The following is a 23,461-nucleotide window of genomic DNA, read 5'->3' as shown; positions in this document are numbered from 1 at the left end:
GGCATTTATTTTGTGTAACGAACATCAAAGTCGATGTTCAAAAAAGAAAAGGGTGAATACAACTTGAGATCTTTTGGTAAAGCTTCAGATGCATTCAACAACAAAAACTGTGTCAAACGGAAAGCTTTAATATCGAAATATTGGTTCTAGAACTTTGCAATGTTTCCCCCTTCCACTCGTCTGGGTGGAATAGTCCAATTGTTATGTCACCACGCCTCTGATTGGCCAACAACCAGCGGTGATGTGAGCGTCCCTGTGATTGGCGACCATAGACAAACTATCTTGCCTCTCATTGGTTGCCGCACAGTTTCCATAGTGACAAGCGAAGCACAAGTTTTGTTGCTTTGTTGACAAGTCCAAGTTGCCCTGGTCATTCTATGCTTGGATTTCGCAGCGAGAAGATGTCAGAAGTTTACAGAGAACCTAAGCAAGCGTTAGCAGGCTTTCATCAGATGTTAGAGATGCCTCAAGTGTCCTTTTTGACCTTGGTAAGTTCATGATAAGCTGTGTTGTTGTGTAAAAGGTTTAGGCGTCGACGTTTTGTCATACCATTTGCCTAAAAGACGTTTTTATCTGTCAACGGTATAACGTGTTATTCACTTTGCCATCATACTCATCAGGGTTAAATGTGGACAATGATACCCAGCCCACTGAGTTGTCCCCCTGTACCGTTAACAGTGTACACAATGGGTTTTACTTGAGAGCTGTGAACGTTTATATTGTGTCCCTTTCTTGAGTTAAAGAATTTTTGTGTGAAGATACAAAAATCATAGTGTGTAACAATGAAACTGTCAAAAAACAACGACAAACATTACAAACTCGCCTCTCCTTCATTTCTGACGCTACATGACAGCTAAAACACCCGTGCCTTATTTCAGGACGGCAAGTACCACGTCTGTGGACAGGATGCTGTGTACTACACAGATGATAACGGTACAGAACGGTTTGTAGAGGGCGGGACAGTCGACCTGTGCCTGACAGAGGACGAGTGGGGTTGCGTCATGCCGATAGACGATGGGTACGGGCCGGATTTCATATTGAAGAAATATCTCGAATGCCCCTGTGAAGATTATGAAGAGATAGAACAAGATGTTCCAGAATATGAGGAGAAAGTGTGCGTCCAAGATCACGACGACATGGAGGCGGGAAAGTGGAATTTCCCATGGTTTAGTGCTTGGAGCGTTGAAGAGTTCCTGGATGAGATGGAAAATCTCCAGAAACCAAAGGAGGTAAACAACATTAACAGCATCAAGGCAACCAGCCACACGTCTCAGAATAACGGAGAAGTGTCCAAGAAGTTTGAGAAGGATCGGCCCCACAACCAACCACATGTGGAGAGTCAGAGGATGTGGGAAGATGGCATGACTATCTACATGTCGGAGAGTGATCTGGATGAACAGCTTCTGGGACATGCAGAGGTAAACTGGCTGTGTTGTTTTTGTTTATTTCTTTTTCAATGTTTTTGTCAATGTCGGAGAGTGATTTGGACAAACAACTGCAGTTTCTGGGGCATGATGAGGCAAACTGGCTGTCTTGTTTCTTTTTCTTGTTTCTAATGTTCTTGTCAATGGTCTTAAATCTTTTGTTTGCTTGGTTTGTAAACTATAAATCTAAAAGTTCTAAACAATATCATGGAGGGGATAAGCATTAAGCTATAAGATACAAATGACTACAATGTATTCATCTTTACTTTAGGGAACATTGAGTGAGAACTTGTGGGAAGACGGCATGTCCATCTACATGTCGGAGAGTGATTTGGACAAACAACTGCAGCTTCTGGGGCACGATGAGGTAAACTGACTGTCCTGTTTCTTTTGATTGTTTCTAATGTCTTTTCAATGGTCTTGAAATCTTGTTTGGTTGGTTTATAAATCTTAGAGTTTTAAACAGTATCATGGGGGGGGGGGATATCAAAAGCATAGCTAAAAGATACAAATGACTATATTGTATTCATCATTACTTTAGGGTTCGTTGAGTCAGAACTTGTGTGAAGACGGCATGTCCATCTACATGTCAGAGAGTGATGGTTGGACCAACTACACGTCAGAGAGTGATCTGGACGAACAACTGCAGTTTCTAGGGCATGCTGAGGTAACCTGCTGTCTTGTTTCTTGTGTTTGTTTCTGATGTTCTTGTCAATGGTGTTGTTTGGTTGGTTTATAAACACTAAATCTAAGAGTTCTAAACAGTATCATGGAGGGGATAAGCATAGCTATAAAATACAAGTGACCACATTTTGTATTCGTCCTTAGGGTTCCTTGAGTCAGAACTTGTGGGAAGACGGCATGACTATCTACATGTGTGAGAGTGATCAGGACCAACAACTGCAGCTGTTAGGACAGACTAAGGTAGGTTGGCGGTCTTGTTTCTTGTGTTTGTTTCTAATGTTTTTGTAAATGATGTTTTGTTCTTGTTTGATTTGATTAATAACACTGAATCTATGGGTTTTGAACAGTATAATAATGGGGATAAATATAGCTATAAGAATAATAAGATACAAGTGACAACATTTTGTATTCATTGTTACTTCAGAGTTCATTGAGTGAGAACTTGTTGGAAGACGGCATGACCATTTACATGTCGGAGAGTGATCTGGACGAACAACTGCAGCTTCTGGGGCACAATGAGGTAAACTGACTGTCTTGTTTCTTTACTTAATTTCTAATGTCCTTGTCAATGTTTAGCTTTAACAATGAGACTGACTTTTTTGTGTACAATGTATTCATTGCACATCCAAAGGTTGATGATAGCAGATGTGCAGAATTCAGCAGCATTTTTCTCAAGAATTAATAGACTAACAATTGTACAGCTGGAATAGCTTTTAGTTCTTTGCATTAGCTACAAAAATAAATAGTAATAAATCTAAAAATTGACAACATTCTGTAATACCAGCAGTGTCTATGTGGACATGAGACTGGATTCTATAATCTTAATGTTTGTGTGAATGTATGAAAATACCGTATTGGATTACAACAAACTGGTCAGATTGGCCAGGTGGTCCTTATGTAGAGGTGGTCACTTGTACAAGTTCAACTTTACATCCGTCATTTCTTTATATATGAATCTCTCTCTTGGTTTGGCTTCGCGAACAAAGTCTATGGAAATTCAAAAGGACATGTCTGATTATCTGGTACACTATCTTTCTGTAGGTTCCTATGCTGTATGAGAGTGAGAATCTCTACCATCCAGTCACAAAGAAAGCTACCAGACTGTCCAGGTACGACCTACATCACGGGCCAGATCACGACGCTCGCTCACCAAGTCGTCCACTGATTGGCAGTCGTGGTGACAGCAGGGGAAGGATCGTTTTGGATTGGTGTTTGTTGGTAAGTTTAAAGTTATTACACATCTTAAGCCTGTCAAACATAGCTGCCCTTCTCCCAGGTTGGAAGTCACTAAGTAGTCCTAATACCCGTCACATTATCCACGATCTTCTGGCCTATCGATGCAAGATCGGCCATATTTAAGATCGACAGAGGGTTGCGCGTATTTTTCACCTGAAAACTGTCCCTGTCACACATAAGCCATGCTTAGTACCTTGTACAATTGTTGAGCAATAAAGTTATTATTATAAGCTAGGTTCGCATGATTGCCGCAGAATTGCAGTCCGATCGATTTTCGCCAAATGTGACAGGGGTATGAGGAAGTTAATCTATGGGAGTTGGTCATGAGGGTGCCATGATAGTTGACTGTTACTTTTGAAAAGTTAAAATGTTTTATAATTAGTCCAGCTGGTTGCGATCAGAGGAGAGAACTGGACCTAGAATAAGGTGGATTCAGGACTTCAGACAACTTTTGACCACTTTTACCTAAAATAAGTATAGCTTTTGATTTTTGCATTGTATACATGATGTTACTAGCCACACTATATATGCAATGCCAGCTGCATACCTAACCCACCACTCTTTGTCATTTCTCAGGAAACATCCTTGCTTGTATACACCACAGCTGGTGCAGGGCAACAGAGGAAAGAAGTTCACAAGACAACCCGAAAGAGAAGACTGCAGCAGACATCTATGTACATTAAGCAGCCGTTCAGTGGTGTGGTTTTTGAGAAAGTTTGTTTCACCTACATCTGCTGCTCCTGTTGGCTTCTTCTCATGGGTTTACCAAGTCTTTTTACCCTTGTGTTTGGGTTACAAAAGTTTGGTAAGTGTGTGGGAAAAAGCCGTCAGGGGCAGCAACGCTGGCAACCTCCCACATGACAGAAAACAGGACTGGTCCTACATCATCTGACTTGGCATTACAAGATGGAGGACATGTGTTCTGTTGTGTCGGAGGTTGCCATGGTTACTGACAACCAGTATGGTTGCCAGGTAACCCCAATAGCTGCCCCTTTTTGTGTGCACCTATCAGTGTGAAGCTCAACAATCTGTCCAAATGTTCTACATTTCATCATCATACATACATGTAAATACATTGGCTTCACACTGGTTACAGGTACACTAAAAATATTGTTCTGACAGTTAGTCATTCTGTTTTTAGTAGCTTTTAGTATCTTTTATATACATCCCTACAATACAAACTCTAACTTGAACAGCACACCCACTACTTTGTCAGGAAAGACATGCATTGTAGTAAATTTCCTTCTCTTGATACGACTGTCCATTTTATACAATATGCCTGAAGGTAGAAAGAATAAAACTAAAATTAAAAGGCTAACATAATGGTAGAAAATGTTTGATGTCTCTCAGTTTGCCAAACAATGTTATACTTCATCTAGACATGTACAAAGGCATGTTTTTTAATGATCAGTGTACAAGTATCTCAGACTATGTTCTCTCTATTTGACAGACAAGTTTAATAAATGTGAGTGAAGTATTGTACTTGAGTTTATTCGTTATCTTTGACATGTCCTTTTGTGATGAGTGTAGACCACCCCAACTCAGTATCACCACCCTAATAAGAGTTCTGATAGAATATGAGCACAGGAGGCTGAAAAATCCCTTTGTACCTAAGAAATTACTATAATAATGTTATTATGAATTAATTTTCTCAGGGACTTAATATTTTTCGAGAAAGAGGGCAAAGGCCATTTTTTCGGTATTTTGAGTTTTGTGGTTATACATTGGAAACAAAAATTCTCGTCAGAAAGCTCACCACGAAACCTTGAAAACAGAATCACCTCAAACATTTCAAGATTCACAGTAGCCAAAGGCCACTCTGTGATCGGAAGATCACAGGTCTGATATTGCCTGATGGTAAATAAGATAGACAAAAGGTGTTAGGTTAACATACCGGCCGTTTAAGTCGTTTATTCTGCGGTGGAAGATCAGGGTTCTTAATTACAGACATCAAAGATTCCTGATAGCCAGATTCATTAATCATCTGAAGACAGAAAGACCAGCTGAGAGGTAGGCGTTTTTGTGTGTCATCGTTCTGTAGCGTATTGATCAACGTCGACAACAGGGGAGGGTGTAACGTTACATAAGTATTTCGTCAGTTGTCTCAGTTTCTTTTTTTCTACGGTAACAATGGCAAGTGCAACTACAAGTCACAAGTGAAGCCCATGCCTTGCAACGTGTTGTCCTTGACTGGATTCTACTTTTTACTTTTCTTTCTCTATCCGAATGTTTGTGAACCAGCCAAAGGCAAAACAGTAATTCAGGCTAATGCCGCAAGGTGTGAGGCGCGGCAAAGCGGCAAAGCGACGCAGACACTCCGACAAATGCATTCGCAATTCCAAAGCTGATCGATGCTTTACAACTGAATTGTATTTGTAGCTTATTTTATCATTGAAGGAATTCGAAACGTTGTATCCACATTTTGTCACAGTTAGTCATGCGGTTTGCAACCGTACGAAGTAAGTTTTTATTACTCTTCCCAGGAAGAGCGCTTGTGCATATTTTTCGACTACTATATCTGCGCGATTCGACCTCTGCTTGGCGAGTAAGTTTTTATTGTATGTATCATATTTGTGATGATATGCAATATGAAATTTTTATGATTGTATGTTTTCGTGAAATATATTTTCACTCACCAATCCACGGCTTAATCAAAGGGCCAATACCGCTCTTCTCGGTGATAGCTTAGCGAAAAGTAGTAATTAATAATGATAACATCTATGACAAGATGGCGAAGTGAGATGATGTATCAGGCATAACATGATAAGTGACATAATAACAATTAGAAAGCGCCAAAACAGTGAAAGGATGTACTGATTGCAAGTTATGAGTCATGACCTCAATGAAAAGCGGCCTGCAGGCCGATTTGAGCTTTCATGAATATATTTACAAAGCTTAAATGTATCGATGTATATCAATGTTTTACTGCATATGGGAAAATTATTTGCCGTGGTTACTAATAATAGGTTTGCGTTGAAGAAGTCACCGTGAAAAACGCGGAAATGAAACCACCGTGAACATTTCTCCTTTCACATAAGAAGAAGAAAAAATTTGATGCGACTATTGCAAGAATCAAATAGCTATTCTTATCTAATCTAAAAATATAGACAATCTAGCTGATATTACAAAAGCTGATACTTAAAACATTAAGTCAATATAGCATTGTCTCGTTTTTGCAAGGAGTTGTAAGTTTATAGTATCTTGCTCACCATTATTCACCAGTGATTAAACGGTTCCATACAATCTGCCGGTATCAAATTTCGCACAGCGGCGCCTTCAAAGGCTCGTGACGTCACCAGGTGTCATGTCTACCGTCGGCTCCTTTCATCTCGCCGATGACGCCGTGCGTTGACCTCTCTGCTGGGACAGTGTCGTGTTTAGGACTCACATAAATAACGTCGTGCTTGACACGGCTAATGAAGAGTTATCGCATTGTCCTTTCTAAAAAGACGTTTTCAGCTCATTAGACGATTACAAGTCTCCGGTATCCTCGGATGTAATGTTCAGTTCAGACGTAATGAATTACTCGGAGCTATAAATTAGCTTAATTTTGGGGACCGGTGCAATGGCCGTGTGGGTGGAGTGCTAGCCTCGTAGTCGGTAGGTCGTGAGTTCATACCAAAGACACTAAATGGTACTGCTTTCTCTGGTTTATAGCACCCAACATTTGGGAAAGAGTATGGTAGTTGAGCACACAGACCACTGTGGACTAGCCCCCTGCTCACAGTGTGGTGCAATCACTACAGTAGGCTGTGTGATTGCACAAAGCTGTGCGGCCAGGGCTACACGAACGGAGATGGGCGCCGCCCGATGCACCATTTGGTGCAAAAAGTACTATTTAACTCACTAGCATTGTACGGCTATCAAATATCGCAAAATGTTCTCAGACTACGAAAGATTAAGAGATTAAGTAATATCATATTGTGATATCAATAACTTTGAAAATAGCCGTCAAATTTGACGAATGACAGAAGATAGAAGCAACGCATTAACAAATATTTTTGAATCTGCAAATGATAAGAAGCAAAATATATGTTAAAAGGTTACGTACAAACGTATAAGCTTAGGTCTGTTGCACGCAATTTATCTATTATGCGTGTGGACGTTTTGTTAACTGAATTTGATCTTTTTATTTCACGGGACCTCAATTTAACGTCCTATCCGAGGGACGGGACTTTGCCTTATATTACTTAGAATACCGCATTCGCTTGGAGGTTACTTTTCGTCCACTTTCACCCCTTGCATCATTATCGTACAGTCATTGAGCCGACTAATACCATAATACCAGCCTTACGCAACAAATATAGTCTTTTAGCAGTCTTATCCGCCGAATCGCCAGAGATAAGAAAGTTTGTAAAGTTCTCACGTCGCTCGGCGCATACCACGGACCAGAAACAGGGTCGTCTCTACGGAAAACAGACTTATCTACCGATAGTCGCTAACTCGTCTTATCGTGGAATGTACGGGTCATCCCAGAATCTCACCTCCGTTCAATATTAGACTCTACATGTGTATAATCTGACAGACAATATCATAAACATGAAAAATTGAGGTACTATTCTTAGTGTATCTGTCTGTTTGTGTGCGCGTGTGTATATATATATCCGGATATATATATTTGTGGTCAGCATAACTTTATAATTGCTGAATGGAATGGAATGATATCTAAATTGTGAAGACGAAGGTCGAAGTCTACTTTGGGTCCCCCGTGTGTGGTGTGTGGCCATGGCACTGCAGCAGAACGTCCGTTTTCCCCCTAGACTTGCTGTGGTCTTGATATTCTGGTGGCAGCTGGTAGCGTTTGATGTAAGGAAGAAGTATGTGGGCCTCCTAGTAATAGGAAGGTACAGCGGGTGGCCTCGAACGAAGCATGGCGCTTTTTCGTTAGTCTTTCAGTTGTCGGATGTATAAAAGCATGAAGTTTGATTTTGACAAAGCATGATATTAAAATATTTTATATACCGTATTCAATATATTTTATATACCAACAAGACAAATACTCTAGACTTTTATTACGCCGGGTCTTTTCTAAAGGCTTTCTAAAGCCGTTAACCTATTTCTAACCAAAGTTCTCTGCTACTTCAGACCTTATCACCTCCATGAAAAATGAAGCTCCCCCTGGCAGCTTGTTAAGGTACTGTAGCGGAACTTCCGGTTGTTAATCATTTTTTAAGTCTCGTACCTGGACAAGCTATGATCACGATTTCGGGACGGCAGTTGGCTCTTAGTTAAAAATGCTTTGGAACAGTAGAGTCAGCTTTATGAATTTCACACAGGCAAGTCAGCAAGTCTGTCAGTCAAGCATCCAATTGAACAAGAAACAAACAAACAAACTAACTAACTAACTAACAGACGAACAAATAAACGAACCGGAAAAGTTTAGATATGCATAACGTAATCCAGGGAAGACTCTAGCAGATGTAGCAAAACGTAAAATACAAACATACTGATTGTAGGCAGACATTCCCCTTGTAATTTGTGGGCTCCATGATAGCTAGATTGCCAGACTACCCCGCCAAGCAACTATAAGGTTGTCGTAGCAAGATTGACAGTGCCTGGGAGAGAGACTATCCAAAGACTACTTGTTGTGGACTCTAAAAACATAAGAGAGCCTGATAGCCAGACTACCATCAGCAGCAAATGCTGAAAAACTGCACTCCACTGGAAGGCTCCAATGGCAAACCATTTTACTTATTTCCAACGGCATATACGGAGTCTGGCAGAGCCTGGCTTGACAAACAAACCCAGCGGCCCGTGTTTAACGTCTTTGACCGGCCGGGTCGCCTCGGGTGCTTCCGTCCGTTGTCGGCAAATGGGTCGTAAATCCCGACATGCTCCCTCCGGGCCTCGGCAAGCTCCGGTTCGGGCGTGCTTTCTTCGTGACGTGCTGCCTCTGTCTGTCCTTCATGAACACACAAACGCCGCACAACAACACAAACATGGTGACTCAAATGAAAGCATGAAAAGCGGCCTGCTGGACGTATTCGGAGCTTCTCGTGAATAAATAAAGGTTCAAACAAACAAACAAAACACAACAACAACATACACGCTATCGTATAGTATAGTATAGTATAGTATAGTATAGTATAGTATAGCATAGGATGCCTGGCTAGAATGAATGAATGAATTTTATTGCTCAACAGTCGCACAGGGTACAGTTTATGGCAATTAATAACAACTACTAGCTATGTAGACAATAGATCTACGAGGCTACATACATACAATGAATGAACTTGATTGCTCGACAATTGTACAGGACACAGCGTATGACACAAACTGCTAAACTACATACAGATAAAGAACAACAAAATAATCAACAACATTATAAGAGGTACAGCAGAGTCATGTATGAATGATCTGGCCGTAGTTGGTATAATGTACAAATATATATTACGTAATACTATGCAGATGTAGGAGTTGGCAGTACATGGCTGAAGACAATACTAATCTCCAAGCAGATCCTACGATAGCATAAGATAGTATCAAAAGCTGTCAGGGAAGTAAAGCCGGCTTAGGAGTGTTTTTCGCTACCGGGGCCTTTTGACTGACTACACTCCTTGGCCAGTTTGGTACCGTATGCCATTGTAGGACCTGCTTGGAGACTAGGCAATAAACCTTTCTACATAGAAGCTTTGAAATGTTGTACGTTCAACAAAAATGAAGCAATAGGTGTTGAGTTTGGAAAATAATCAATGAATAAAGACCTCTATTGTATATGTATACCTGACAGACACTGCAAAATATGCCTTATACGCCAAGACGGTGGAACAACCTCTCCGCCCACATTGTTTACAATGACAGCCCCTCACTAGTCATATTCAACTTTCAAGACAAGGCTGAGTCCAGACGCTGCACCTCCTCCATCTGCGCGATACCAGGAAGTTATTTAAAACACTACGAACTAGGCCCACATGAGTTACGTACATGTCGCAATAAAAGTTAAAGATATTTACAAAAGATACATAATATATATATGTTTCGTTATATATACAACGTCAAGCCAACACAAGAATATATGTAGTTAAGACATGGTGGTGCCGCCTTTTCAGGACGAGATATGTTTCACACTATTTCTTCTGATTTTGCTCTCAAATTTTCCATATTGTGACTTTGTAAAAAAAAGAGAATCTTTTTCCGAGCCTCGCGGCTCTGTACGGCCGGAAAGGTCCAGAAGGGGTGAAGGGCATGCTGGTCAAAAAATATTATCCTACCGTACTGCTCAAATATTTGGTACTCATACCAAGCCAAGTAACTGCTAGTGCAAGGATTTGGGCATCTCAAGGATTTGGCTTGATACCGGAAAGGTCCAGAAGGGTTCGTGAAGGACATGCTGGTCAAAAAAATATAATCATACCGTAATTTTATTGGCTCAGATATTTGGCGTGGCACAAATTTGGCGCTCATACCAAGCCAAATAATTGTTAGTGCAAGGATTTGGCCATCTCAAGGATTTGGCTTGACATCGGAAAGGTCCAGAAGGGGTGAAGGGCATGCTGGTCGGTAATATGATCCTACACGTACGACTGGCCGGATATAAACCCTGATATATCAGTTTCCTCACCTGTACCCTCTGTCCCCGGGAGACTCCGTACCTTTTGTTTGTGTCACTTCAAGTTGAATGAACCTTTAGAGCAGATTGAAACGCACGGTTGAGCAGTCATCATGTGTTCGCGAACAAAGTACTAGTTGGGACAGCGACGGTACAGCAAATATTAAAACATAATAAGTAAAACTACAATTCCTCAATATCCCACAATCAGTTTCAATGGACTGGAAAACCCTCGTTCATTTCATAGCTTCTATCTATTTATACTTGTATAAATTTTCTTGGTTGCTTTGTCTTCACGTAATGCCTTTGTTTTCATGGTGGCATGACGATTACTCGAATGTGTCGATACCATATACATGTACTGTTACAGTATTGTAATTAGATGTTACAATAAAAACATTTCAAATTGTACACTAACTTGTATGTTTTTATTTGAAACTTTCAGGTGTTTAATGACAGGTTACATGTGAAGGGGTAAGTATGTATCATTTCCGTTTCGCTGTTACCTAACTATCGAATTAGTGCGACTTTTTTGTCTGGGTGAAGTCTAGGGGAATAGATGTCAGGACAGATTTTCTTCGCATTACTGGTTAGGCCTACACACATTTCCAAATCGGGTCCCGGGCGGAAAGCTTTCGAGAACGAAAAATATGATATGAAAGACACCAAACAACACAAGACGTAAAGAGTTTCCAAATATTGACATTACATATCAGTTCATAGTTGAGGTACCTGTTGGGCCACAATTCTTGCTCGGTCACTAAGGAAAGGTATCTAAAACGTCTGGCCGTTTCCAAAATCTATCCAATTGCTTGAGTATTTCATTACCCATGTTACCTGGATGTCTAACCTTCATCGACGTACGAGTATTGACGCTGCCGTTATGCAGTTGGTTATAAACTCTAATGCCAAACGGATATGTCTGACAAAATTTGGATTGAAAATGTGGCCCTGAAATCTAACCGCAACTGAAGATTGAAAGAGGAACAAAATTATTAGATTCAAATGCCCGTGATATTTATTTCTTGAATTCTCACGTCACTTTTCCGTGGGAAAGCATCAGATGAAACCCAGGCTCCCCCTTATTAACCACCGGGCGCCGACTGTCACAGCGTCGCGCTCGGAAAACAAAAGGGCCCGTAATTTGCGGTTTTTAAACTCATACCGAAAGTAAAGAGTGGTGAAACATTGTCCGATAAAACCGCGATGTTCCAGAGATAGCGGCGTCAGAAGTGCCGACAGGGTTGCGACACTTGTGACATCATTACGTTGCTTCCACTACGTCGGTTTCGTCAAGTTTTTGATGTGCGTGTCGGCGTGTGTTTGTTGGTGGACAGGTGAACTGGGTCATATGATAAATGAGTTTTCATGACTTTCATGTCGTTGGTAGACCGTGCCCTAAGGAAGGAGTGGTTAGGGTTTGCGGCAGATCTTAATTAAGATTATCTAAGAATTATCCCTTATTATCTTAGGTTATTGACCGATTGAGTCTACTCTGTCTTCAAGGCCTGGGCCCATGTATGACAAGGAGTTTTCTAACCGCTCTATGATTTATATCGTGTGCAGAAATTGTATAACAGAAGCAAAGAACTTGTTCAGAGAGGTATTAGTCAAGTCAAAGTGTATTTATATCGTTTGCATAACAGTAGTGCAGGACAGTAGCATGAGAGAGAAGTTAGACAAGACAATGTGTAATTGAATTGTGTGCAGAAATCGCTTGCACTACATTAGTGTGCCGTACTAACATGTATGTTATCATTGTATAAGATACACATTTAAATATTTGTATGTAGTAGGTTACCATTTTATGCTCAAGAAGGGGGAATAAAGGAAGGAGTGAATGAATTGATAAATCAATGTTTTAGAATACTAAGTGGCGGAGATTTTCATTCTTCGAGTGCTTCTTTTGCATTTTGTACTAAATATCGCCAGAAAAATCACAACACACAATGTTTTTATCTACAGTGTCATTACCTCCATGAAAAAATGGAGGTATAGTTTTTGGTGTGTCTGTGTGTCTGTGTATCTGTGTGTCTGTCTGTGTGTGTGTCCGCATATTTGTGGACATCATAACTTGAGAACCTCTCAATGGACTACGATGATATTTGGTATGTGGGTAGGGGTTGGGAAGACGAAGGTCAAGGTCGATTTTGGGCCCCCTAGTGTGTGACCTTGGTACTGCAGCAGGACTTCAATTTTTTGTATCTTTTTATCTGGACATGCTATGGTCTTGATTTCTTGGTGGCAGATAGCTTTTGATGTAAGGAAGAAGTGGTGTATGTTTGGGCCCCCTAGCAGCTTGCTCTGGAACTGCAGGAGCATTTTTGTCAAAATCTTCCAAGAAGCATAACGGAACATAGGAATGATGAATTTCCATGATATTTGGTATGCAGGTACATGTAGCAGAGATGTACATAATGAAATCAAAATTATGCAAATTTGGACTTCATTTGCATACTTAATGAGGAAAATGTATATTTACAGTGTTTTCCAGTATATCACTCAAATACATGTTACATATGTAGTTTGTGGCAGGCGGAAGTTAAGCAGATACTAATTATGCAAATAAGTCCCTAATTTGCATAATTGATTTGAAAGTGTCCTGATTTTTCTTATTCTTATTTCGTGTAGTAAATGATTGGTCTGTCAACACTGTGACCTGTGTACGTTAGTTAAAGGTGTACATAAGCAAGCATAAATTATGCTAATGTGAAAGTCATTTGCATAATCAGAATATTTCATGGAGGTATGAGGTCTCCGAACTCTAGTTGACATTGTTTTCACATTGGAATGATTTATCCATTAGGCTTATCCATGCCATATAATGTACCTTCCATATCCCTCTTGCAGACGTAGCGTCTAGGATGCTTAGCCATAGCCCACAGGTGCTGAGTTCGGCTCCCATGACATGCCACCGATGTTGTTGTGTCCCTGTCCTCACTCTACACAGGTGTGAAAATAGACATGCAACTTCGGCCAGGGAAGGAAAAGGCTGGAGGCAGCACTGGGGGCCCGTACAAGCTTCCAGGTATATATTCCTTTCCCGGCATATTTTCATTTCCCGGTGTATTCCCGGTTAAAAATCAAAAATCCAATTTTTTTTTTCAAACTTACGCCAAGGCCCCCAGAGACGCCGGTGAAGGAGGCTAGGAAAAGGCGGAAGAAGGACAGGGATGGGTTCTGCCTGCCAATACAGTGCCCTAGACGCAGTAGATAACTGTCGGCCGCTGAAGCGGATATGATATGGGCGGGATTCAAACCAAAGACTTCAACACCCGTCATTTTGTACAACTTTTCCTTCTGAATATTTCAAAAAGTAAGTAAATTTAGTTTACAGTCAACATACAGTCACAGGAGCTCTTTCTGGCAAGCCATGACAGAACCCTTGCCCAGACACAGTGAATAACAACCCACTGCCCCTACGGACCCAAAAAGTATATGGGACTACCTTTAACTTTTCTACTCATTCTTTAGCCTCCACCAGGCCTTCCTACGGAGTACGAGAATCCTAGATTTCGGCCAAACAAAATCGGGAAATTTTGCCAGGGGACTCCGTCCACGCTTAGGTTCATGTTTCCCCTCCGACCGGCCAACTCATCTGGCAGCAAAAATCCCCTCGCAAATTATTCTCCCTATAATAAAATGTTTTTATTGCAAATGTCATGCCCATGGGGCTAATGGCAAGAGAAGAAAATCAAATACTAACATTCTAACATGAAGTGATTATATGTGGGCTAATTACAAGTACATAAACTAAATTGTAACATACAAAGATGAAGTGATTGAGTGTGCATGCGGTATACATGTACAGAATATGGTTCTAAACCTAAGTTGCTAAAACACACCTAAACCTATAATAGCCAGCGCAGTCAGTCTGGTAGAGACTACCATCCCTCGTACTCTCCAAGCAGAGGTTGAGTCGCGCAGATATAGTAGTAGATCGGTAAAATTACTCCGACTTCTACTATATCTGCGCAACTCAACCTATGCTCGGAGATCCTCGCACCCTGTCCCCGTCTACCGCAGGTATGGAGTCATCCCCGCGGCGCGCCGGTTCTTCCAGTCGGCTGGTCTAATCAATCGCTTCCTGACCGCTGGCGGCGGCGGGGTGGTGCCATACATCAGTGTAGGTGTCAGGTGTTGTTTGTTCTGCCATCATTATGTCACCTTCCGCTAATCCTTCTTCTCAATAAACCTTTGTTTGATGTTCAATGTTTTATTCGTTAAGGATCTCGCGGGGAACACAAGTATACACTAATTCCGTCCTTATTACAAGGCTTGACAGCAAATAACCACATAAATAACAATTATTCAGTAAAAAAATCATGTTGGACAACCATACTGAAGTGCCAAATTGTGCGAATAGCGGCTAATGTTGATTTTCCAAAATCACCTCTAAGAGCCCGGGCGATCACATTTGTCGTACGAACCTTGTGTGATCGCAAACTGAGGACATTACAGGGATAGCCGCGCATGTGTCGTGTAAAATTCAGCTGTACATGTATTGTTGTGGAAAACGCTGTCTTATCTTTGTCGGATGTATTAGATCCTTGTCTTTTACAGTCTGCTTGAAAATTCTACGCTTTGAAATTGTACGGCGACCTACATGGAATGTGGCTACGTCTTAAGACCTAACCTTTACTTTTATATATGTACGCGAGGATCGATATCATCAACATAATCTAGTCAAAATGGTCTAAAGATACAATAAAGGTACGATCATTTGCCGAAGCTCACATCGCATACTTCGCGCTGCGCCCTTGGCTCTCCTCACATCCCTTCCTTCCTTCTCAGAAAACACTCCCCTCTTAAGGACCGTAAATCTTGTCTTAAACAAGGTGGAGTCCGTCATTAAGGCTCCCCGTGACGACTTGAGGGATCCACAAGAACAATCAAAGAACTTGGAATGTGGAGAAAAATGTCATGACGCTTGACGGCATGTCACATGTCAGGAAATGACAGATACGTGTCAGAAGACTCTCCAGAGATTTGACAGCGCTGCGGCCAACGATTTAACAGGTCGCTTACGGAATTCCATGGTTTGTTCGTGTGTTGTGTTTTGAAGCATTTTCAATTACGAAATATCAAGGGTCTCACGAATCCAGGTTTGGTCGTTGTGGAAATGGGGGCTCTATCTTATACCTGTATTTTTTTTAAATACTCTTTTGTACAAACCTGGTGTATGAAGCCATGGCGCAGTTTACAGGGAATGTAATACAAAGAAAGATACAAACAAGCTTTGATAAGAATTGGATGACGTCAGACTAATTTGAGTCAGAGCAAAGCACCACCGAACACACGCTGTTACGGGAGGTATTTTAATGCTCCTTTGTTCAAAACAGTGAAAACTGTTTGTCGTTAAACAAGATTTTCGCGAGGAAATTTGGTGGGCGTAAGACTTTGACCTTTTCAACAAACATTTGGTAAATAAACTACAAATACAAAATAAACGATCAAAGCCAGCTGACGACATGGTTCCAATCAATTCCATTTATTTACAAGTCTGGAACGATTCCCAGTACATTTTCCTATGTACAAAGCACAAGCAAAAACATGTAGAATTTTCGACATAGTATGACAAGAAAATAAACTTGTTGAAGACTTTAGAGAAGACGTGTCATCCGTAAAACTGTTTTAGACGTTTCCATGCGAAGCCAATACGACTTGCATCACTGAACACACATGTTACGTGAGGAATTCTTCTGGCAAAGATTGTCACATCTATAAGAACTATCTTTGGGGCTTTCTGCCCTCGCTAAAATGTATTCTTTATATCTAACGTTACTACATCGTGGTAAAGAGTGGTGGTAGATTATTGAACTATGAGACATAAAAGTGACGCCACTGTTTCAATCATTGGCCCCCGACATTGTTCAGATTTGACGGCGATCGCTCTGAGACCTGGCTGCGACAAAACTTAGATTTGTGTAACCTTGGATTTTATATTTTGTAACGTCATACATAATGTAAAAGTATGACTGAAAAGGCAAGAAAATATACCAAACGTAAAGAAAAATGTATTTGATCATGAAATTCGTCGAGCGCTTTGTCAAGTTACTCCGTCGCAGGGCGGTTGCAGCGTGGTCGCAGCCGAGGCAGAATTGGGGTTGGGTAAAAGTGAATCACTTGTGATACGAAATAGATAATCCAATCGGCACGACACTTTGGACACGCCTTGCTGGCAATAACCACTCCTTACCACAATGTCACTTAATAGAATAGATACACGACCTTTTTTCTATCGAAGGAATCTAATTTATGATAGGCGTATTGAAAAGAACGTTGATTTCTGCATGTGGAAACGTCATCAAACATGTCTAGTTGTATTCTATTCCAAGAAGACTAGCTGATTATTTAAGTACATGTATGTATGGCAGCTAATGTAGTGAATAAATTGTCCAAGTATCCAAGTAATTGATTAGGGAATGTCAAATAAGGCAGACGAAAGGACAGTTGTACGGGCTGTACGGATACATGGAAGCTGGTGTGTTACGCCGAAGGGCGGTTATGCGGGCTATACATGTACAAATACAGAAGCCAGTGTTTCGCCGAAGAGTGGTTGTGCAGGCTATGCGGTGTTTTATCGTCAATTCTACTTGTAGGCTATGCAGTTACGTATTAAATATTCGTAAATATATCGACAAGTCGGACACATAAATAAACACAATAAAGATATATACAGCAACAATATAGTGACATGGAATAAAGTGGAGACATGACACCCCTGTAGGGGACTAAAGCGCAAAAGTATCCAATAATTTGTGTATAATATATCTATTTATAACATATCCTTTATACAATAGATACATACATTTGATGCTTGAAAAGGTAGCAAAAGACTTTGATATCCTCATTCCAGTAGGAGGTCTTAAGGTGGGTTCACACGTGAGTACATATTCAAGTCCGTATATATTCAAGTCCGTATAAGGTCCGTATGGAGCTCTTAGCCTCTACCAGGCTACATAGGTCACTGGAAAATAATAGAAATTGGACAAATAGACTATACATTCCAGAGGAGTTAGCTGGCGGAGGAATATAGTTTGCGACCCAGCTAACTCCTCTGGCATGTTCTCTGTCTATATTTGTCCACTTGCAATATCTATTATCTTCTCAGCAACATGTGGAGCCTGGTAGAGGCTATAACTGCCATACGGACCTCATATGAACTTGAATACATACGCACGTGTGAACCCGGCTTTCAAAATCTTAACAAAGTCTTTCTCACCAGGCCAGAGCCGACTGGAAGCCAGAGTACGGCCAGGAGGTGTCGAACCTGCACGGCGGCACCCCGCACAGGTCGAAACTGTCGAACGGCTCCTCACGGAAAAACTGCGGCTCAGTTCTGTTGTAGCGCGGGGTCATGTTCGTGCTGTAGATCGTCTGCTGAAACGAGCCGAATGGCGGTTGTACGGGCAACTCTACACCAGAGAACGAGTTATTGTTGTTGTAAATGTTGGCGAAGTCGTCGCTACCCGCTAGTGACGACCCCGCGGGGCTGGATGCGACAGATTCCGACACGGGCCCATCGCTGTCCTCCTCCACCGCCGGCGGGGCAGAGTCCAAGGAGTCCCGAAGGGCCTGGATGCGGTTGATCGCTCTCCTCAGCGTGGCTATCTTGGACAGGCGCTTGCCACTCAGAGGGTGGTTCAGACTTATGCGCAGCTGTTGTGGTGGGGAAAATATGAAATATAGATTTAGTCATTGTAAATATAGTTTGTTTAGTTATTTGTTTGTTTTGCCAAAACTTAATTCATCTGACCACAAATGCTCTTGTTATGAACTTAAATAAAGTCTCAAAATCTCTCAAAGTCTTGTCAAGCAGTTTGTAATATTTCGTGCCATATGCATATTTCTTCACATCGAATTTCTATACAAGTTTATTGTGCGGTGGTGTACTTTTCTGAGAACCCTGTGGACCGCAATATTTAATTTTTCCCCAAATGGGACAAAACTTTGTTTGATAAGTAAACTACATGGGCGATGAAAATGAATGCCGTAAACGCTTCACGAAGGAATTAAACTTAAAAGACAAACACTACCAAGTGCTGACAATTTTTATTTTATTTTGTTGTTATGCCTTGTAGAAATACCAATGATATCAATAAAATAATAAAACTCAACTTTTTAGTACTCCTTATATTTTGCCCTGCTGTGAAATTGTTCACGAGTATTATCTAAATTTTATGTTTGTTGTAGGTAAGGATATAGAATCTATCGTGTCATTGTCCGGAATGGTTTCAAATGATAAGAGAATGGGGTGTATTCCATTATGTCTACTTTTTGCATATATGCAATGAAAATGATAAAAGGGTTACAGAGTATATGTTACCTGGTTGAAGGCTTTGTTGTACTCGCTGATACGGCGTCGCTCTCGCACGTTCGCCGCCACGCGTTTTGCCTTGGAGCGGACGACTCGCGGCTTGCCGTGGTCTTTGCCTTCAGGCTCGCCGGCGTCGGGCCTCTCACCGGCAATCTGTCGGATCTTCCTCCGGGCCTGCTGCGACCTGGGCCGAAGGCCGTAGCTGCCGGTGCCCCCGGCCTCTTCCTCCTCGTCGTCGCTGACGCTTCCTGGTGACCCCGACATGTCCTGGTCGCTCTCGGAGATGTCCAGGCTGTCCAAGATGTCGTAGTCTTCGCTGCTGACGCTTTCTGCCATGGCTCTCAGAAACTTCAATGTTAACGTTGAGTTGCACTCTTGTCCTTGTTGTTACGTCGAAAACCAACTCCCAAGTTCTGCTCGGTCTTGCAGAATTCAAAGGTTTTAAAAGTTTGTCCGTCACTCTTAAGTCCAACTCAAGCTTCAAAATGTTTCCTGGTTGACAGGCAATGTCAGTACTGTGATAGTTGACCTGTGAGTCAGGCACTTCAGAGGAAAAAGGTGAGTCAAAACTAGTCTCTCCGTCCCACGCAGTGTATTTTGTGTGATGTGAGAATCCCGTACGAAACATTCGCTATTTGTACCTGTCGTCTGCAGTTGAAACGTGCTACCTGTTGATCAGGGTATCGCGTTACACGTGTAGCCAATCGCAGCGAAGAACCTAACCGGACTATTGTCCAATCAGAGGGGCGTATCTGTAGGCCCTGGAGACTCAGGACAAGATAAGGACGAAAATCGTTGCGTTTTAGTCAACTTAATATGTCTTGATTGATGTCTCATTTTGGATATAACCAAACTGAACGTTCCCACGACAGAACGTCATGCATTGGTGAACACCACAGTACTCTTGTTATCTATCGGAAGTGTCTCTGTACTTTAAAAGATACCTGTACTTGCACCGACCAGCTGTGTTATCAGAAAATATGTTACAAAGATATTGTTAGTTTTTTGTTCAGAAAAAGGGTGTATGCAAACATACTAAAGAATCAATTGATCTTTATAATTCTGTATTTGATATTTGTTAGAAATGCAGAGAGGTAACTGACTCTCTAGCATTCATCTACTCAGTTTCGAAGACCACACATTTCAACATAATAGTAACGTAAGGTTTATTTATGGGTATTACAGAGGGGCTTTTCTTTGCTTCGCCTTGCTTCAACCTGCCAATAGCCACAATCATGTACATTTTGTATCAATCATGGCAGAGCTATCAGTAAAAGTGGTGAGGCTATGTTGATCTCTTTACGATATGGATGACATCCGCGTGTGCATCATTTTTAGCCCCACCCCAGAAGTTTTGCAACCATACTGTATATTGTACAGGGAAGCTGTTCAATCAGCACATTTATGCCGCGTAGATGGCAAAACAAAATATCGGAAAACGCATACAGATGTCATAGACTGCCAAAGTCAATTCAAAGGTCAAAGAAGAAGGTGTATATATATTTGGCCTCCCTCGGTCATTATTGAATATGATAAAATCCTAAAGTCAAAGAAGAAGGTGTAAAAGAAAAAAATAAGAATCTGTTGTTCGGTATTCCATACACTGTGTTTGTAATCACTTATTTATCCTTCATGAAAACTTAGATTTCATAATGAAGGCAACTTTTTAAAATAAAACTTATATCTTTTCACACGCTCGCCTCAGTTCTGGGTTCCCAGAAGATGTCACCCATATAATCAACATGACCAAATGAACTAAAGAAGAAAGAAAGACTTCAAAGGGAGTAAATTTTACACTCCAACAACCACAGCCTGGAAAGCCGTGAGAGATGGAACTGTGGAGGCGACAACAGTGTGGGAACATCAGGGGGAGGGGAAGTTTTCCAAACGTGGGAACGGTTAGCGTTGGCGTTGTGTTGCCACAGTCTATAGGAGGGGTGTGTGTAATTTTTTGTGCCAATTGGCTCAATTAGCTCTCGAAGTGCCGCTGGATAGTTTTAAAGTGATTACTGAAGTGAGATCGTTTACAGATAGCGGCGTACTAAAGACGACTATCGCTTCGAGGTTTCCATTCTTGTATTTGTATGATAGTTTTGTAGAAGTTGATTTTGCCCACAATATAATTCCTTCAATGTATGTGTTTGTTAAAACTCTAAACAGAAAATCTCAAACTTTACTTCCCGAATCGATAAATCTTTTTACTATCATGAGAAGCATTTAATACTGTAATATACATGAAATCAACATAGATACACGTCTTCTTTACGTTATTGAAATGCTTGTGACACGAAATGACAATTGCCTCAATTACAAGCAAATATCATCTGTATTATTGCTCAACGAAACTAGACGTTTGTACAAAGTCTCCTTGATTTTATTAAACATAAAATCCTACAAACCATATTTCAGTTCTTGATTACTGCCCCCCGGTAGTTAATTCCTGCCCGTGACGTCATAGAAAACACGGTAGCACGTTCGACCCTGATACAGTGATCTTTCATATTTTCAGAAAGGCTTGGTGGTAGAATAGATACGTGCAAGAAAAATGTGATATTTGACGATTGTTGTAATTCTTCCTTACGGCGACGCGTATTTTAAAAGAATCTAATATGTTCGCTGAGGAACTGGAGTTTTATATTTCACGCTCGAGTGTTTAATTCAAAGCACAGGACAACAGGGGAAATCTTGATAATGAAATTTTGATATCGTGTATTACCAAGATTCATATATACAATGACTTGAAAATATGAAATATCATACGTACCCGTGCCAAACAGATACTAACGTTTTAATTTGTTTCATATGCTAATATCCATCTTTACATTATCAGAGCATATAGTAGACATTGTTGTCAGAGGTTTTGCGCTAAGAGAGTTATCTTTTGATTGTCATAAATTGAAGGAAGTGTGTCTATGGCATTTTTGTTTTGGCCACATTTCATTTGTGTGGCGATCGTGCTGCGACATAAATTTACACACATAGATTTGTGTGATTATCGACGTCATCAGTGGAATGCAACATTTAAAAGTATCACTAAAAAGACATAAAAACTCACAAAGCATAGTGATGTTCTTTGCTTATCTATGAAAGTCTTTGAGCGTTCTGTCAAATCACGCGGTCGCAGCGAGGATATTACCTTTGTGGAATAATAATAACAACTTTACTGCGCAACGATTGTACAGGGCATGTCTTCTACTGATACATAGACGTTTTTGTGACACCTGTAAGAGTGACAAAATGCACATGGGAAAAAGATCCTACTTGCTTATAGTTCTCGTTGGTGTTGACAACACGACATAAACGTAAATGACTAGGATTTATGTGATTGGTCCTGTTCTACATATATGACACGTCTCTTGTCACTACAGAGCTAGTCCCACCTGGTTTAAACCACGCCTGTTGGACGAGACAAACAGACTGAACTACAGTGGTCCATATTCCCACAGAAACTATAGAAACCGCAAGGTGGCCGCTTCGAAGCTTCTGCAACTGAATTATGCGCCTTTCTCACGCGGCGGCCACCATAGATCTAAAACGAGTTTAATGAGGCAAACAACAGACTGTCCATCTCCATCATGATTAGCAGCTCAACCAATGATAGCATGGAAATTAGAAAATCGACCAATAAAAGAATGGCTGCATGTCCATCAAATATTTGCATTATTATGTTTTTATTTTGCATCTCTTAAGGGACAATGGGGATCAGTGTATGCTACTCCAAATTGCTACATCTTTCGATGCATAACACTAGTTATAATATTTATCATTTGATCTTATATTGTGAACATATTTGTGTGGTTTGCAATTGGTGGAAATCTAAATGGGAGCTCGTCTTTGATCTATCATGGCCGCCGCGTGAGAAAAGTTTATAAACGTCTGGAAAACCGGTGTTCGTCGTCTAGACAGATTACCTCTGAACAAATGGAATGATTTGTAACATTTCAAATAAAAATGGACCAATTTTCATTCTTTCGTTGAAAATCGTCACGAAAGAAATGTTTTCCCACGGTAAAAAAAATACAAGTGAGAAAACAGAAGTGTTATTTCGTTGTTGATTTATCAAGGACGTTAGTTTCAAGTGTTAGTATTTTTTAGTGTATCCTATGTATAAAACGCATAAGGCATATAAATCTTGGCCTTTTCTGCAACAACAACAACAACAACAGCAACAGCAAAATCATTGAAGGGCTCATAACGTGTGTGTTTTGTAAAAAAAAAAGGAAAAATAGATTTTAAAAAAGTGTATTC

General features: G+C 40.8%; 2 protein-coding genes across 3 annotated transcripts; one reads left to right on the top strand and one right to left on the bottom strand.

Annotated features, from left to right (window-relative positions):
* The first annotated feature begins 327 nt into the window (after window positions 1-327).
* LOC118426749 lies at window positions 328-4,831 on the top strand. 2 transcript variants are annotated; one of them, XM_035836303.1, is made up of 8 exons: window positions 328-488; window positions 879-1,418; window positions 1,696-1,791; window positions 1,966-2,091; window positions 2,253-2,348; window positions 2,533-2,628; window positions 3,150-3,326; window positions 3,921-4,831. In XM_035836303.1, exons 1-8 carry the CDS (start codon window positions 378-380, stop codon window positions 4,203-4,205), a joined length of 1,527 nt encoding a protein of 508 aa, XP_035692196.1. In that variant the 5' UTR covers window positions 328-377; the 3' UTR covers window positions 4,206-4,831. The 2 variants fall into 2 exon arrangements, with proteins under 2 accessions (XP_035692196.1, XP_035692197.1); XM_035836304.1 differs by lacking the exons at window positions 1,696-1,791; window positions 1,966-2,091.
* Window positions 4,832-18,017: 13,186 nt separating this feature from the next.
* Window positions 18,018-19,848, bottom strand: LOC118426359 (transcription factor 15-like). Its single transcript, XM_035835690.1, has 2 exons — window positions 19,223-19,848; window positions 18,018-18,555 (listed from the first exon to the last, which is right to left on the bottom strand). Exons 1-2 carry the CDS (start codon window positions 19,547-19,549, stop codon window positions 18,115-18,117), a joined length of 768 nt encoding a protein of 255 aa, XP_035691583.1. The 5' UTR covers window positions 19,550-19,848; the 3' UTR covers window positions 18,018-18,114.
* Between the last annotated feature and the right edge of the window lie 3,613 nt (window positions 19,849-23,461).

The sequence above is a fragment of the Branchiostoma floridae genome, chromosome 11, assembly GCF_000003815.2.
Source record: "Branchiostoma floridae strain S238N-H82 chromosome 11, Bfl_VNyyK, whole genome shotgun sequence".
Classification (NCBI taxonomy): domain Eukaryota; kingdom Metazoa; phylum Chordata; class Leptocardii; order Amphioxiformes; family Branchiostomatidae; genus Branchiostoma; species Branchiostoma floridae.
The sequence above is the reverse complement of the archived record's forward strand: the minus strand, read 5'-3'. Positions and strand labels throughout refer to the sequence as shown.